Source organism: Panthera onca, chromosome B2, assembly GCF_046562875.1.
Source record: "Panthera onca isolate mPanOnc1 chromosome B2, mPanOnc1 haplotype 2, whole genome shotgun sequence".
In the NCBI taxonomy this organism is placed as follows: Eukaryota; Metazoa; Chordata; class Mammalia; order Carnivora; family Felidae; genus Panthera; species Panthera onca.
The window spans coordinates 143,993,406-144,005,818 of NC_138343.1; the positions used below are offsets into that span (position 1 = coordinate 143,993,406).

The window sequence follows — 12,413 nt, forward strand, 5'->3', positions numbered from 1 at the left end:
TCGGTGCCGGGGACCTGGCCTGAACTGAGCCCCGTTCCTGCCGCTCTGGGATGTGCTCGCACTCTCCCCTTTGCAAGAATAAAGACCTCCTAAAGGGCATGACCGAGGAAAGGGGGGGGGCGCACCTCCAGACTGCCGGGCTTCACGCCACGGCGAGCCAGCGGTTAGAGGCCTGCCGGGCAGGTGCCGCTCATGCTTAGTGGGGAGAGTGTGGGAAAAGTGTACCTGGTGCTTCGTTTTACTTCTCATCGGGCAGGGCTGCCCCCCCTACTTCACCCACGCAGAGGTGTCTGACACTTAGGACGGGCTCTGGCACCGGGCCGTGATGGCTTTAAGCTGGCCGGCACATCCAGGACTGACCGCGGCAGGTACCCCACTGGCTGCCGTGGGGTATCGGACTGACCGTGAACGGGTTGGCCCAAAGTACAACTCTGAATATAGACTGAATGCCGCAGAGCAGGGGCGGGTTGTGCAACGATGGCCGGCAGGCAACAGGACCGCCACGCGATCGTGGGAGCAGGGCACACTCAGGAGGGGAATAACACCACAGCTGCAAGTGTAGACACAGCATCGAGGAGCTGAGCGGGCCTCCCTCCGTGTCCTACAGCGTATGACAGGGGTCACTTGTCCATTAGGACGGGATCAGGAAGGGCGGTCCTTCCGTCTGCCAGCTCTCCCCAGTGTCCCCGTAGGCACGGTGGCCTCCAGCATTTATGAGGAGGCACGGGTGTGACGGGGTGTGTAAGGAAGGAAGAGCAGCCCCTCTTGGGAGTTGATGCCTTGGGTTTGGAGCATCGTCAGGGAGAGAACCGTTGGAGTGTGGCTCCTGTGATTCTAAGCCTGTTGACTCACGCAAACCAGGGCACAACCGTGGGCTCCTAAAAGACCACCTGCAGTTAATGTCAGCTAATCCAGCGGCATCCCCAAAGTTTCAGTTCACGTTCTCAAAATTTAGAGAGTAGTTGGTAGAAGGCCAAAGGAAGACCTCTATTGAGAAACAGATTCATGCGAACGATACTCTAATAAAGGGGGCAAGTGTCATAGTAATGTCGAGGACTAAATGTCCCACAGCGGGGATGGGGACATCAGAGCCCAGAGTGTGTGCTGCCATTGAAAGGTACACAAGTGGGCGTGAGGAGGAAACAAAGAATATCATGGCCAAAAGAAGTGGGAACCTGTCCATTAAACAAAATTAAACAGATTTCTTTTACAGAAGGAAGTCTGGATTGCCAATGTATATTGTGAGCGGGGATAATAAGAATGGCTTCCTTATGCGATTCCTGTGAGGGCTAAATGATGTGATAATTGTAAGGAACCTAGAACAAGCATAGAACGAATGCTCAATACAAGTTAATTGTTTGTGTTGTTGGTATTATCCAAGAGGGGGCTCTAGTAGGAATGACCTGGCAAATGTATTTGGCATGGTGACATTCCCCCTTTCCCCACTGAGTGTCTCTAGACACCAGAATACTATGGCGGATACACTGAGAAATACTGGACTAGGATACTGGACTAGGAAATATATACACACACACACACACACACACACACACACACACACACACACACACACACATATATATATACATATATATACACACACATATATATACGTATATATATATATTAAAAAATATATATATAGTAAAACCTTGGTTTGCAAGCATAATTCATTCCGAAACATACTTTTAATTCAAAGCACTTGTGTATCAAAGTGAATTTTAAGAACCATTGGCTCAGTTGTGATTATGTGACATTCGGCATCACATACAACTCGTATTGCAAAAGATATCGCTCATCTATCAAGCTAATCTTTATTAGAAATATTTGCTCATCTTGTGGAACACTAGCAGAACAAGTTACTCACAGTCCAAGGTTATATATATATATATAGTAGACAACTTACCAGATACAAAGTGCCTAATATTATTAATAATAAATAACAATAAGGGTAATTAGGGTTTATGGAGTGCTTTCTCTATGCCAGGTACTTGGCCGAGTATCTGCCCTGCATGACGTCTCATGCTTCTACTATTGGGGGACAGCTTCTGTTTTCATCTCTATTTGACAGAGTTGGACCGTGGGCTTAGGCAGTTAAGAGACTTGATGCGGGACAGCGGAGAGATTTGCACTCTGGGCAATGGTTCCAAATCCCCTGAGTGCTGAACTGCTATTCAGTTACACATCCTCCTAGAATTCCTGACTGTTATAACCACACAGCTCATGTTCTCCAAGAAGCTCACCAAATCCTCACTTTTTCCGTAGCCCAGACTCACCATTTTTTTCAACTGGCACATGGCAACGGGGACAGGGCTTGGTGGTTTTCTTGATTGTCTCTTTAGAGGCCTCTTCCCACCGAGCTTGTTCCGCGGCCTTCTCGTCAACTCTGTAGGCCTGCGAATAAAGACAAAAAGAGTTGAAATTCGGATCTTTATGTCAGGGTTGAGGTTCCTTGAAACACCGATATGGGAACTTCTTCGAGACAGAAGTGTCTTCAGGCAGCACAAACACAAAGTCACTTGGCAAGTGGTGGACAAGGTTTGACACGGATGGGATATACTTCCCTTGGCATGGGCCCTTCGCTTGCAAGCTAAGAAAACACGGCTTGATTTTATAGTGCGAGATCCTCTCTTTTGTTGTTTTGAATAATTGTAATAAATAACATCTATCAGGTGTCCAACATGCAGGCAGGGTGATCAGTGCTCTACAGACACTTCTTTGTTCGATGCTTTGTCAGGAGAGTGTCCTCGCTTTTATTTTCCATCGAGGATCAAGGGAGTTACACAGTTGCCCAAAGCTGGAGAGTGGGACATTTAAATGTTCTTCATCTTGTTATCCTTCATTCTTGCACCTGGGGAACGGTCTTCTGTCTTCAGGAGCCAGAAGAAGGAAACAAAGTTGACGTGGCTGGGGATGCAGAGAGAGCCGGGAACAGCCCATGTGAGGCCTCTGGGCTCAGGGGACATTTCCCCGGGCTCCCGTCCCGGCCGCGGCCGGGTGGGTGACTCTGAGATGCCCCTTCACGTCTCTGAAAGGTCTCATCTCTTAGATGGAAGTAAAAAGGTGCCTAGTGCCTTTGTGGGGTCTCAAGCACGGAGTGTGTTTCTTTGAAGGCGTGGGACTAGTGTCTGACACGTGTCGTGAAGTGATGTTATGAATTACCTTGGGGTCTATCACACGGCAAGCTCTCAGAAATGTTTGCAAACACTATTCACGCAGAGGACTGAGTCATCCCCGACCCTCAGCACAGGAGGAGGGGGTGTTTCATGCAACCACTGCAGACATTCATTCTGCTCCTGTCTAATCACTCAGACGCTGCTGTCCTTCCCGCTTACTTCGATATTGGATGACGTGTGCAGAAAAAGAATTAGTACGTTTTAAAAAGTGTTTATTTATTTTGAGAGAGAGAGAAAGAGAGAGCAGGGGAGGGGGAGAGAGAGAGGGAGACAGAGAATCCCAAGCAGGCTCCGTGCTGTTAGCATAGAGCCCAACTTGGGGCTCGATCTCACGAACCATGAGATCGTGACTAGAGCTGAAACCAAGACTTGGACGCTTAACCGACGGAGCCACCCAGGCGCCCCGTGGATTGGCACATTTTTGGATTCAGTACAAGAAACGTGTAGTCTCGGTCTCTATCTAAAATATTTCAACATGTTAATCCAAATAGAATTCCTCCATTTTGGCTTCTATAGCATCTAAACAAATTTTTTTGTGAGCATTCAAGTCATTTGGTTAACTTGTAATAATTATTTTAATATATTCCCAGAGCTAATTTACATTAAGAAACTACTAAAATTAACTCCTTACTAACTTTAAATATAAAGTAGGTAAGAAATCAAATACCAAAACATGTTCTAACACTCTGATATTACTCTAATAATAATGATAATGATAATACTCAACAAATTCATAACACTCGTTTTTACACGTTGACTCCCATCATTTCAGTTGCTTGTCATAATAACCTAGAGGAAACGGTGCGGTTTCTAATAAGTTAACAAACTCACAGATGAGCCCTCTGAGTGACAAAGGTCAGGTGCCAAGTTCAGGATGGTTACACTTCTGCAGCAGCATCAGTGCCTCTCAAATGCAAAAATTTGGAAAACCTGAAAGATGGGAACTCAAACCAGAGGTGCTCACACACAAGTTCCTCGCCCATGACACTGTGCTTTGAGCATCAAACTCTGCCCAGCACCATCATGCGTAGCAGGTGGCAGGTTTTCTAGGTGGTGAGCATGAAGGCAAGAGCTAGTAGGTAGTCATCCTCTTATGGCCTCGGTGCAGGGAGGCGCTTGGATCTAAGACGCCACTTCTGGGGAGTAGAACCCTCCGTCCCACGTTCGAATCCAACGTCCAGCCATTCACTGTCACATGCAAAATACTTTTGAAATGTTAAAGTGTTTCAGTCTTAATAAAGACACCAAAAGTAAAGGCAACAAAAGCAAAAATAAACGAGGGGGACTCAGTCAAACTAAAAGGCTTCTGCACAGCAAAGGAAACGTTCAGCGGAATGAAATGGGGTAAAATATTTGCAAATCAGATATCTGATAAGAGGTTAATATCCAAACTGTATATAAGGCTTTTAGAATTCAATAGCAAAAAAACCCAAGAAATCTGAGAAAAAAAAAATGGGCAGAGGATCAGAACAGACATTTTTCCAAAGAAGGCACGGTAAAAAGGTGCTCCGCATCACGAATCACCAGGAAAACACAAATCAAAGCCACCGTGAGCTATTTACCTCACACTTGGTAGAATGGCTATTGCAAACAGATAAGAGATCCCAAGTGTTGGCGAGGATGTGGAGAAAAGGGAGCCGTGGGCACCGTTGGTGGGGATGTAAACTCGTGCAGCGGCTGTGGTTAGACAGTGTGCCGCCACTTGTAACAACTCAGATACACCTTGGAGGCATTATGCTCAGTGAAATAAGTCCAAGAGAAAGACAAATACCGTATGATGTCACTTGTACGTGGTACCTGAACTTGAACTCGCGGCTACAGGGAATGGACTGACAGTGGCCAGGGGCGGGGTTCGGGAGAGAGGTAAGTCAAAGGGGGTCACAAGGGACAAACTTTCAGTTATCAAATAAATGAATCCTGGGGATGTCATGTCCAGCATGATGACTATAGTTAACAATACTGTATTATATATTTGAAACTTGCTAAGAGAGCAGATCTTAAAAGCTCTTAGGAGAAGAAAAAGAATTGTCTACGTATGGTGATGGATGGTAACTAAACTCGTGGTAATCATTTCTCTGTCTATATATCAAATCATTATGCTGCGCACCTGAAACTAATATAATGTTATATTTCAATAACATCTCAAAAAAGAACGATGTATTCTGAGGTAAATAGCTATGCTTGTACCCAACTTGCAGCATTTAGTGGTTTTTACTGTAATTCGTATGTATGTTTCTGTTGTTTCCAATAGAAAGCGAATTTGTCCAGGGCCAAGATCACGTTGGTATCTTCCTCCCACGACCAGGATCTGCCTGGCACCTGGTAGCCACTCGCGATGTTTTGGCTGAGTAATGAAGGAATGACACTAACACGATAAGCATCCAGGGATAAGGCCCCAAGAAGCCAGTGGGGCACGTGGGGTGCATCCTAATGACGGCCTTGCAGTGAAGCAAACTTCTTTCTGTGAATTAGCTATCCCATTCACAAAGGAGGCCTCCTTTATAACTCAGAGGGTGTCATGTGATTTGTCAATACTTTGTTAGGATAAAACAGAGTAAGTTTACTGGCTAAGAATAACCACAGGTACTGAGAACTTCCTTTGGCCCTGGGATGATTTAATGATGACTCTGGCTGAGAGTGCAGGGTGATAAAGCTGTGGTCGATGACAGCAGTTGCAAGATTTAGTAAGTAGGTTTGTATCTTAAGTACACATCTTCCAATCAGCTCAGATTCACCTGTGGGCTTAATCCTCAGTGATACATAGCAAACATCCCCTAACCATATGCTCCAAGATTTTCTTTTTTAAGGTCTGGGAGCTCGTATCTCTAAAGTGATGCTGTAAAATTGTTTGCGGGCATATAGATCAGAGAAATACATAGTTCTACTTAGTAAAAACTAATTTCAAAATTCTTTTCAGCAATATGGCTTGCTGTACAATAAATGCAATTCTTCTCAGGTCTATGCACCTAAAAATGATGGCTGAAATATGAAAGAAAAATCTTTACTTAATGCATGGCTGATCTGGTGGGAGAATACAGGAAATCCCTGATGGCTAGAATAAGAAAGAGAAATTTTAAAAAGTTAAAAATAAATGGGGGTGTCTAGGTGGCTCAGTCGGTTGAGCATCTGACTTTGGCTCAGGTCATCATCTCGCGGTTCTTGAGTTCAAGCCCCGTGTCAGGCTCTGTGCTGACAGCTCAGAGCCTGGAACCTTCTCTGGATTCTGTGTCTCCCCTTCTCTGCTCATACTCTGTCTCTCAAAAATAAATAAGCATTAAAAAAATTTAAAAAAGAAAGAGAAAATCCTCTTGGGTAAAGGAGGGAGGAATCTGGGGTTTGCTATGGGGCTGTTTTCTTTGTCTCAGGGTGCCCAGAGCTGGGTCTTTACAGGCCCGGAGAGTATAGACCGGACAAAACCTGGACCGGAGCAGGGTGGAAGGTGGAATCAAATTTTCCCATTACACACACACAACCTAGACTCCGGAGGGGTGATATCCTCAGCTGATGGGAAAAAAATTTTCCCAGAAGAGAGAATTGGTAAAGAATTAATAAAGCTATGTGCTGGTCTCAGCCTTATGGTGAGGCGGGTTGGGGAGACAAAATTTGAGAATTCCTAACCACCAAGCCTTACACCCAAGGTTTTGTGAAAAGAATGCATACTACCTGATTACCTGAGAAAAGAACCCAAGCCAAGAAGTTAATTTGAAATACTCAGAATGCTCTGGTAGCATACCCACGAACCTGGCTGAAGCAAAACTATTTTCCACAGAGTACTGTACTTCATTTATTTACTTAAAATTTTTTTAAATGTTTATTTATTTTTGAGAGACAGGGAGACAGAGAAATAGGGGAGGGACAGAGAGAGAGGGAGACACAGAAACTGAAGCAGGCTCCAGGCTCTGAGCTGTCAGCACAGAGCCTGACGTGGGGCTCGAACCCATCGACTGAGAGATCATGACCTGAGCTGAAGTCGGACGCTTAACTGACTGAGCCACCCAGATGCCCCTAGATTAATGCACTTTAAAAAGCCAAACTTCAAAAAAAAAAAAAATCATACAAATAAAATTCCAAAAAGCCTGAGATCACACAAAAAAGTTGCAACTGTAGGAGAAAACAAACTATCATGAGTGAAAGTGACAGAAATATAAAACTGAAGAACCTGACCAACAAAGGTGTGGATACTGGAACAATCAGATACAGAATACAAAATAAATACATTTGATATGCTCAAACACCTAAAGGATAGAAAGTGTGGTAAAGGCATCAGAGACTGTCATGATTAACCAGGCACATTTGGAAAAGACACATACTTCTTTGTTTCGTGCATTTCTTTCTGAACACAAAGAAACTAATGATTAGAATTAGAAACTCACTTGATGAATTACATAGCAAATTAGACACAAATGTGGGGTAACTCGTGAACCGGAAGATACAACTGAAGAAATAACACAGACTGCAGATCAGAGGGCAGTCAGTACAAAACGTGGAAAGTAGAGTGAGAGTGTGGACAGTGAAAAGGTAGAACACTTCTCTAGAGTTCTAGACAGAGAGAAATCGGAGAAGACAGTGTTTGTACACAGAGTGGCAAAGAAAACAGATTATCTACAAAGTAACAGTTATTCTGACAGCTGATTTCTTGACCCCTGGATGCCAGCAGACAGTAATAGAATGTCCTCAAAGTACTGAGAGAACGTCAGCCTACTTAGAATCTTCTACAGGCAAAATTAATTTTCAGAGCGAACATTAATGAAAATACTTAGAGACGTAAGATACAGAGGATTTCTCACCAACAGACCTTCACTAAAGGAACAGCTACATAGGATAAAGTCCAAAGGAAGAGCTGAATCACAAGAAGGAACTGTGAGCAGGGGCGCCTGGGTGGCTCTGTTGGTTAACCTCCGACTTCAACTCAGGTCATGATCTCACGGTTTGTGGGTTCGAGCCCCGCGTCGGGCTCTGTGCTGACAGCTCAGAGCCTGGAGCCTGCTTCAGGTTCTGTGTCTCTCTCTTTCTCTGCCCCTCTCCCACTTGTGCTCTGTCTCTCTCTCTGCCTCTCAAAAATAAATAAATGGTTAAAAAAAATTTTTTTAAATAAGGAACTGTGAGCAAAGAAAATGGTCATATGCGGATAAATCAAAGCAAATACTGACTATACAAAACTATCAAAATCATGTTCCATTGGCTGGTTTTAAAAAACCAAGGTAGAACTAAAATGCTAGACAGAATTGCATGTAAGTAAAAGGATTAAGTGGCTCTAAGGTGCTTATGTTATTTAGGCTGAGAGTCATGGACTTTGTTACACTGATATATGTTTACATTTCTAGTGTAATCATTAAAAGAAAAGAGAGAAAGCACTTGGCTTCTAAACAAGAAAAAAATTAATGGAAACAGCAGACCAACGAAAAGTCAAAGAGAAGGCAAGAAATGGAAGTATAGAAATATAGAAAGATACGGAAAGCATAAAATAAAGTGGCCGAAATGACTGCAAATACATCTGTACCCACAGTGATGTGAAGTCGACGGTAATCTAGAGAAAGGGTAGGTAAACAATGTCCCACGGGCCACGTCTGGTTTGCCACGGTGCTGTAGGTAACGTTTTATTGGAACAGCCATGTTCATTCATGTACATATTGCCTAGGACTATTGGCAGAATTCCGCTGCAAGCATTTGCAGGATTGAGGACTTGCTTCCTGACCGGCTGTCAACTGGGACTCATTCTCAGCTTCCAGAGGCTGCCTGCATCCCCTGGTTCTTGGCTCCCTTCGTCAACAGTAGTGGTGGATGGAGTCCTTCTCGTGCTCGAATCTCTCCTGCCTCTTCGTCTGCCCCATCTCTCTGACTTCACCTGGGAAAGGTTTCCTTCTTTGGACCCACTGATTATCTAGGAGTCACTCCTTAATCGCGTTTGCAAAGTCCCTTCTGACAAGGCACCATATCCCCAGGGGTCAGTGAGTCGGGTACGGGCAACTATCTATGAGGGGCCATTACTTGACCTACCATACTTGCCCCTGGTCTAGAGTGGGCTTCTCAACTTTTCTCTCTTGTGCCATGGTTCCCTTTGGCAGTCTTTGGACTTCTCAGAATGTTCTAATATAAAATTCAGAGGATGCCAGCTATCTTGAAATATGGTTATTAAATAATAAAATAATAGTTTTTGACGTAATGCTGTATGGGTTTTGTTGTTGGGAACACATTAGTTAGCAGGATCCAGGGGTCGATGTAAAATTACCATTATTTTGAAATTGTGATGAGTGTAAGTGATACTTTAGGTTATCTGTAACAACTGTAACGTGATATGAAAACAGATTGCTCCCAAACGTCTGTGTATCCAACATCCCCGGCCCAAGGTCCCTCCAGATAGGGTACTGAGAACTCACACCCGGAGTAACAAAATACTTCTTGTGTCACTATTCGCAGGTGAGCCTGAACTGATTTGGATCTGGCAGTCCGCCTGGGATACCTCAGCGGGCTGGGAGGTAGGTAAGGAGGTTTTGATTCATGGGAGAAGAGGGAAAAGGAAAACGCTAGAGCAGCAATTTCTGTTTTCATCTTCTGGCTTTTGCTTTGTCATCATTTCCTTTACAGACTCCGGGTTTTGAAGAGTTTTGTGCATGGAAGAGAGCACATCCCTTCCTTATTTTAAACGTGTGTACAGTTTCTGCAGTATTAGAAATACTGAAAATTTGATTACTTATTCTAGGGACCAGTTAGGATCTGGAGCGTTAGGTTGGCACCGCCTGGGCTGGGCATGGGCTACTGCACAGGAACTTTCCCAAGATGCCGAGGGGGAGAAAAGCCCTAGGCAGACCAGTGGGCGGCACCGATAGGGGAGGTGGGGGTGGGCACAGAGGACAGACTTCTCGTATTGATAGGGCGACCATATGGCCTTGTTTGCCTTGTGTATCAGACGTCATTGTATTCTGATGCTCTGACATCTGGGGCCTCACTGACACCCGAGAGATCACCCCTCCCAGGGCTAGCTAATTCCTGGAGATAGATGGGAGCATGCTGCTCATACGCAAACCAGCCAATCCGGAGCCCATACCCCAGCTGTCTCCTCTGCTGGGCTCGCACACTCCTGGCCACCGTGTCCTGTCCTCATCACACCCGGGCCAGGTAGGCCCGGGTCCCGAAGGGTGTCGCCTGCCCTCCTCTCGGGATCTGTAATAGACTATCTTTTCCATGGCAGTCATTTCCTAATCTGCTGGGCTTCATATTCCTGAGTAATAAAACCTGTCTTTTAGAACACCTAAGATAAAACCGGTGTATATCTAATGTCCCAGCAAAATTATTAAAATGCCCTTCTGTCTCAGAAGTATCCTGGCTTGGATGATAGGTCATTGGGTGTTGTGTTCATTAACAATTAGCAGGTTAGCAAGCAGGTTGTTTTTATGTAATGAGAGGTGCCATTTGTTGAGAACCTACTATGTGCGAAACGCACATTGTTTCTATCACCTTTAATCCTTGCAATAACCCCACACGTAATACAGTGCAAATGCTTATCCTTATTTTGCAGATGAAGAAAATGAGCCCGGAGAGGTTATATCGCCTCCCCAAGGAGATATAGATGGAAACGTAGACCGAAGTCTGTTTGCTTCCTGAGCGTCCACGTTCCCACCGCAGTGTGGTCATTCGGGAGCCAATGCCGAACCACAGGCACATCTGGAGCATGAGGACGGCTTTAGGTGCGAAACACGGGGCGGCAGGGGGGCAAGCTGTCACCGACACTGGCCAGTCAGACCTTGCACGACAGTGGGGACACTTATAAGATTGAGGGGTGAGGCATGGGAAGAAGACGTGATATGGGGGAAGGACGAGCTGCGGGCACATGGCGTGTCCAGTCACTGGCTGGCCAGCCCAGTAGAGAGGTCCAGGAGGCAGCTGGGGGTGTTGGAAGAAAGCCCAGGGACCCACGGTGGGGTGGGGGCGAGAGATCTCAGTGCCCGCTCTTCAGAGAGATGCCTGAAGCTACGTGGATGCCTTAGGGGCACAGGTGAGACGAGATGCCAAGGACACTCGTGGAGATGCCCACGTTCAATGATCTGAGCCAAGAGGAGGAAGCCTGGGGCCGGAGGAATTAGCCAGCACCTTAGCAACAAGGCCAAATGGGGATTGTGTGAAATGTTTTTTAGTTCCGTGCTCGAGGAGTTTCTGATATGCCTGCTGTCTCTTGGGAGAGGTCGCTCTGACTACCTACCTACCGCCGGTTAGGGCCCAGGTGTTTTATAGCCTTGAAAAATTAGAAGTTAACTCGTAGAAAATTGCTAAGGTAGGATTTTTCTTTTTTTCTTTTTTCTTTTCTTTCTTTCTTTCTTTCTTTCTTTCTTTCTTTCTCCTTTCTTTCTTTCTTTCTTTCTTTCTTTCTTTCTTTCTTTCTTCTTTCTTTTTTGGTGGCAGAGATTACTTCCCTCCCTTCCCCCACCCCAGGGCATTAACTAGTTTGTGTATAACTTAGAAACAGCATTTCAACGTCCTTTCCCGATAAGCAATAGGGCATTCCATTCCTCAAATGCTCATGGAGGCAGCTCTCTTTCTCGTCCCTTTGCTGGTTTTTGTGCTGAGTGCATGGAGAAGACTTCACTCGGTGTGGGCTAACACAAAACTGTGTTAGGAGTCGTGCTGAGACACCGTGAAGTTGTGGGTTTGCAGTCTGCAGTGAGCAGGTGCGGAGGGAAGGGAAGCCGGCTCCTCTGGGATCTTGGAGGCCAGGAGGGAAGGGTTTGGAGAAGAAATGGTGACAGTTTCTATCACATCAGGAAGAGTGCTCTCTGTGTCAGGGGCTTAATGGTGATCTTTTTTTTTTTTTTTTTTTAAATGTTTATTTATATTTGTGAGAGAGAGAGAGAGAGAGAGAGAGAGGAAGGGGCAGAGAGAGAGATGGAGACAGAATCCGAAGCAGGCTCCAGGCTCTGAGCTGTCAGCACAGAGCCCAACGCGGGGCTCGAACTCACAAGCTGGGAGGTCATGACCTGAGCCAAAGTCGGATGCCCAACCGACTGAGCCACCCAGGCACCCCGATGGCGATCTTTAAGTTAGCAATTGTAGCCTCCCTAAAAGGCAGGTTTTGTTATCAACTGTCTCTGCTGAAGAAACCACAGCTGCAAGAGATGGCAGAACGTGCCTGAGGCCACGCAGTCTGTGAGCAGCAGAATCGGAATGTAAACCCCGAGCTCTCTGATTTCATACCCTCACGCTCTTGTGACTACAATCAGTAGATGTCACCTGCTACAAAGAGGA

At 45.5% G+C, this 12,413-nt stretch overlaps 1 protein-coding gene across 2 annotated transcripts in view; it reads right to left on the minus strand.

Moving 5' to 3' along the window:
* PRKN (parkin RBR E3 ubiquitin protein ligase) overlaps positions 1-12,413 on the minus strand; it is a 1,338,651-nt gene that overhangs the window by 6,977 nt on the left and 1,319,261 nt on the right. For both annotated transcript variants that reach the window (XM_078447547.2, XM_078447546.2), the window contains exon 11: positions 2,277-2,394. In XM_078447547.2, the coding sequence (XP_078303673.2) occupies positions 2,277-2,394 (118 nt within the window). The remainder of the gene's footprint in view (positions 1-2,276; positions 2,395-12,413) is intronic.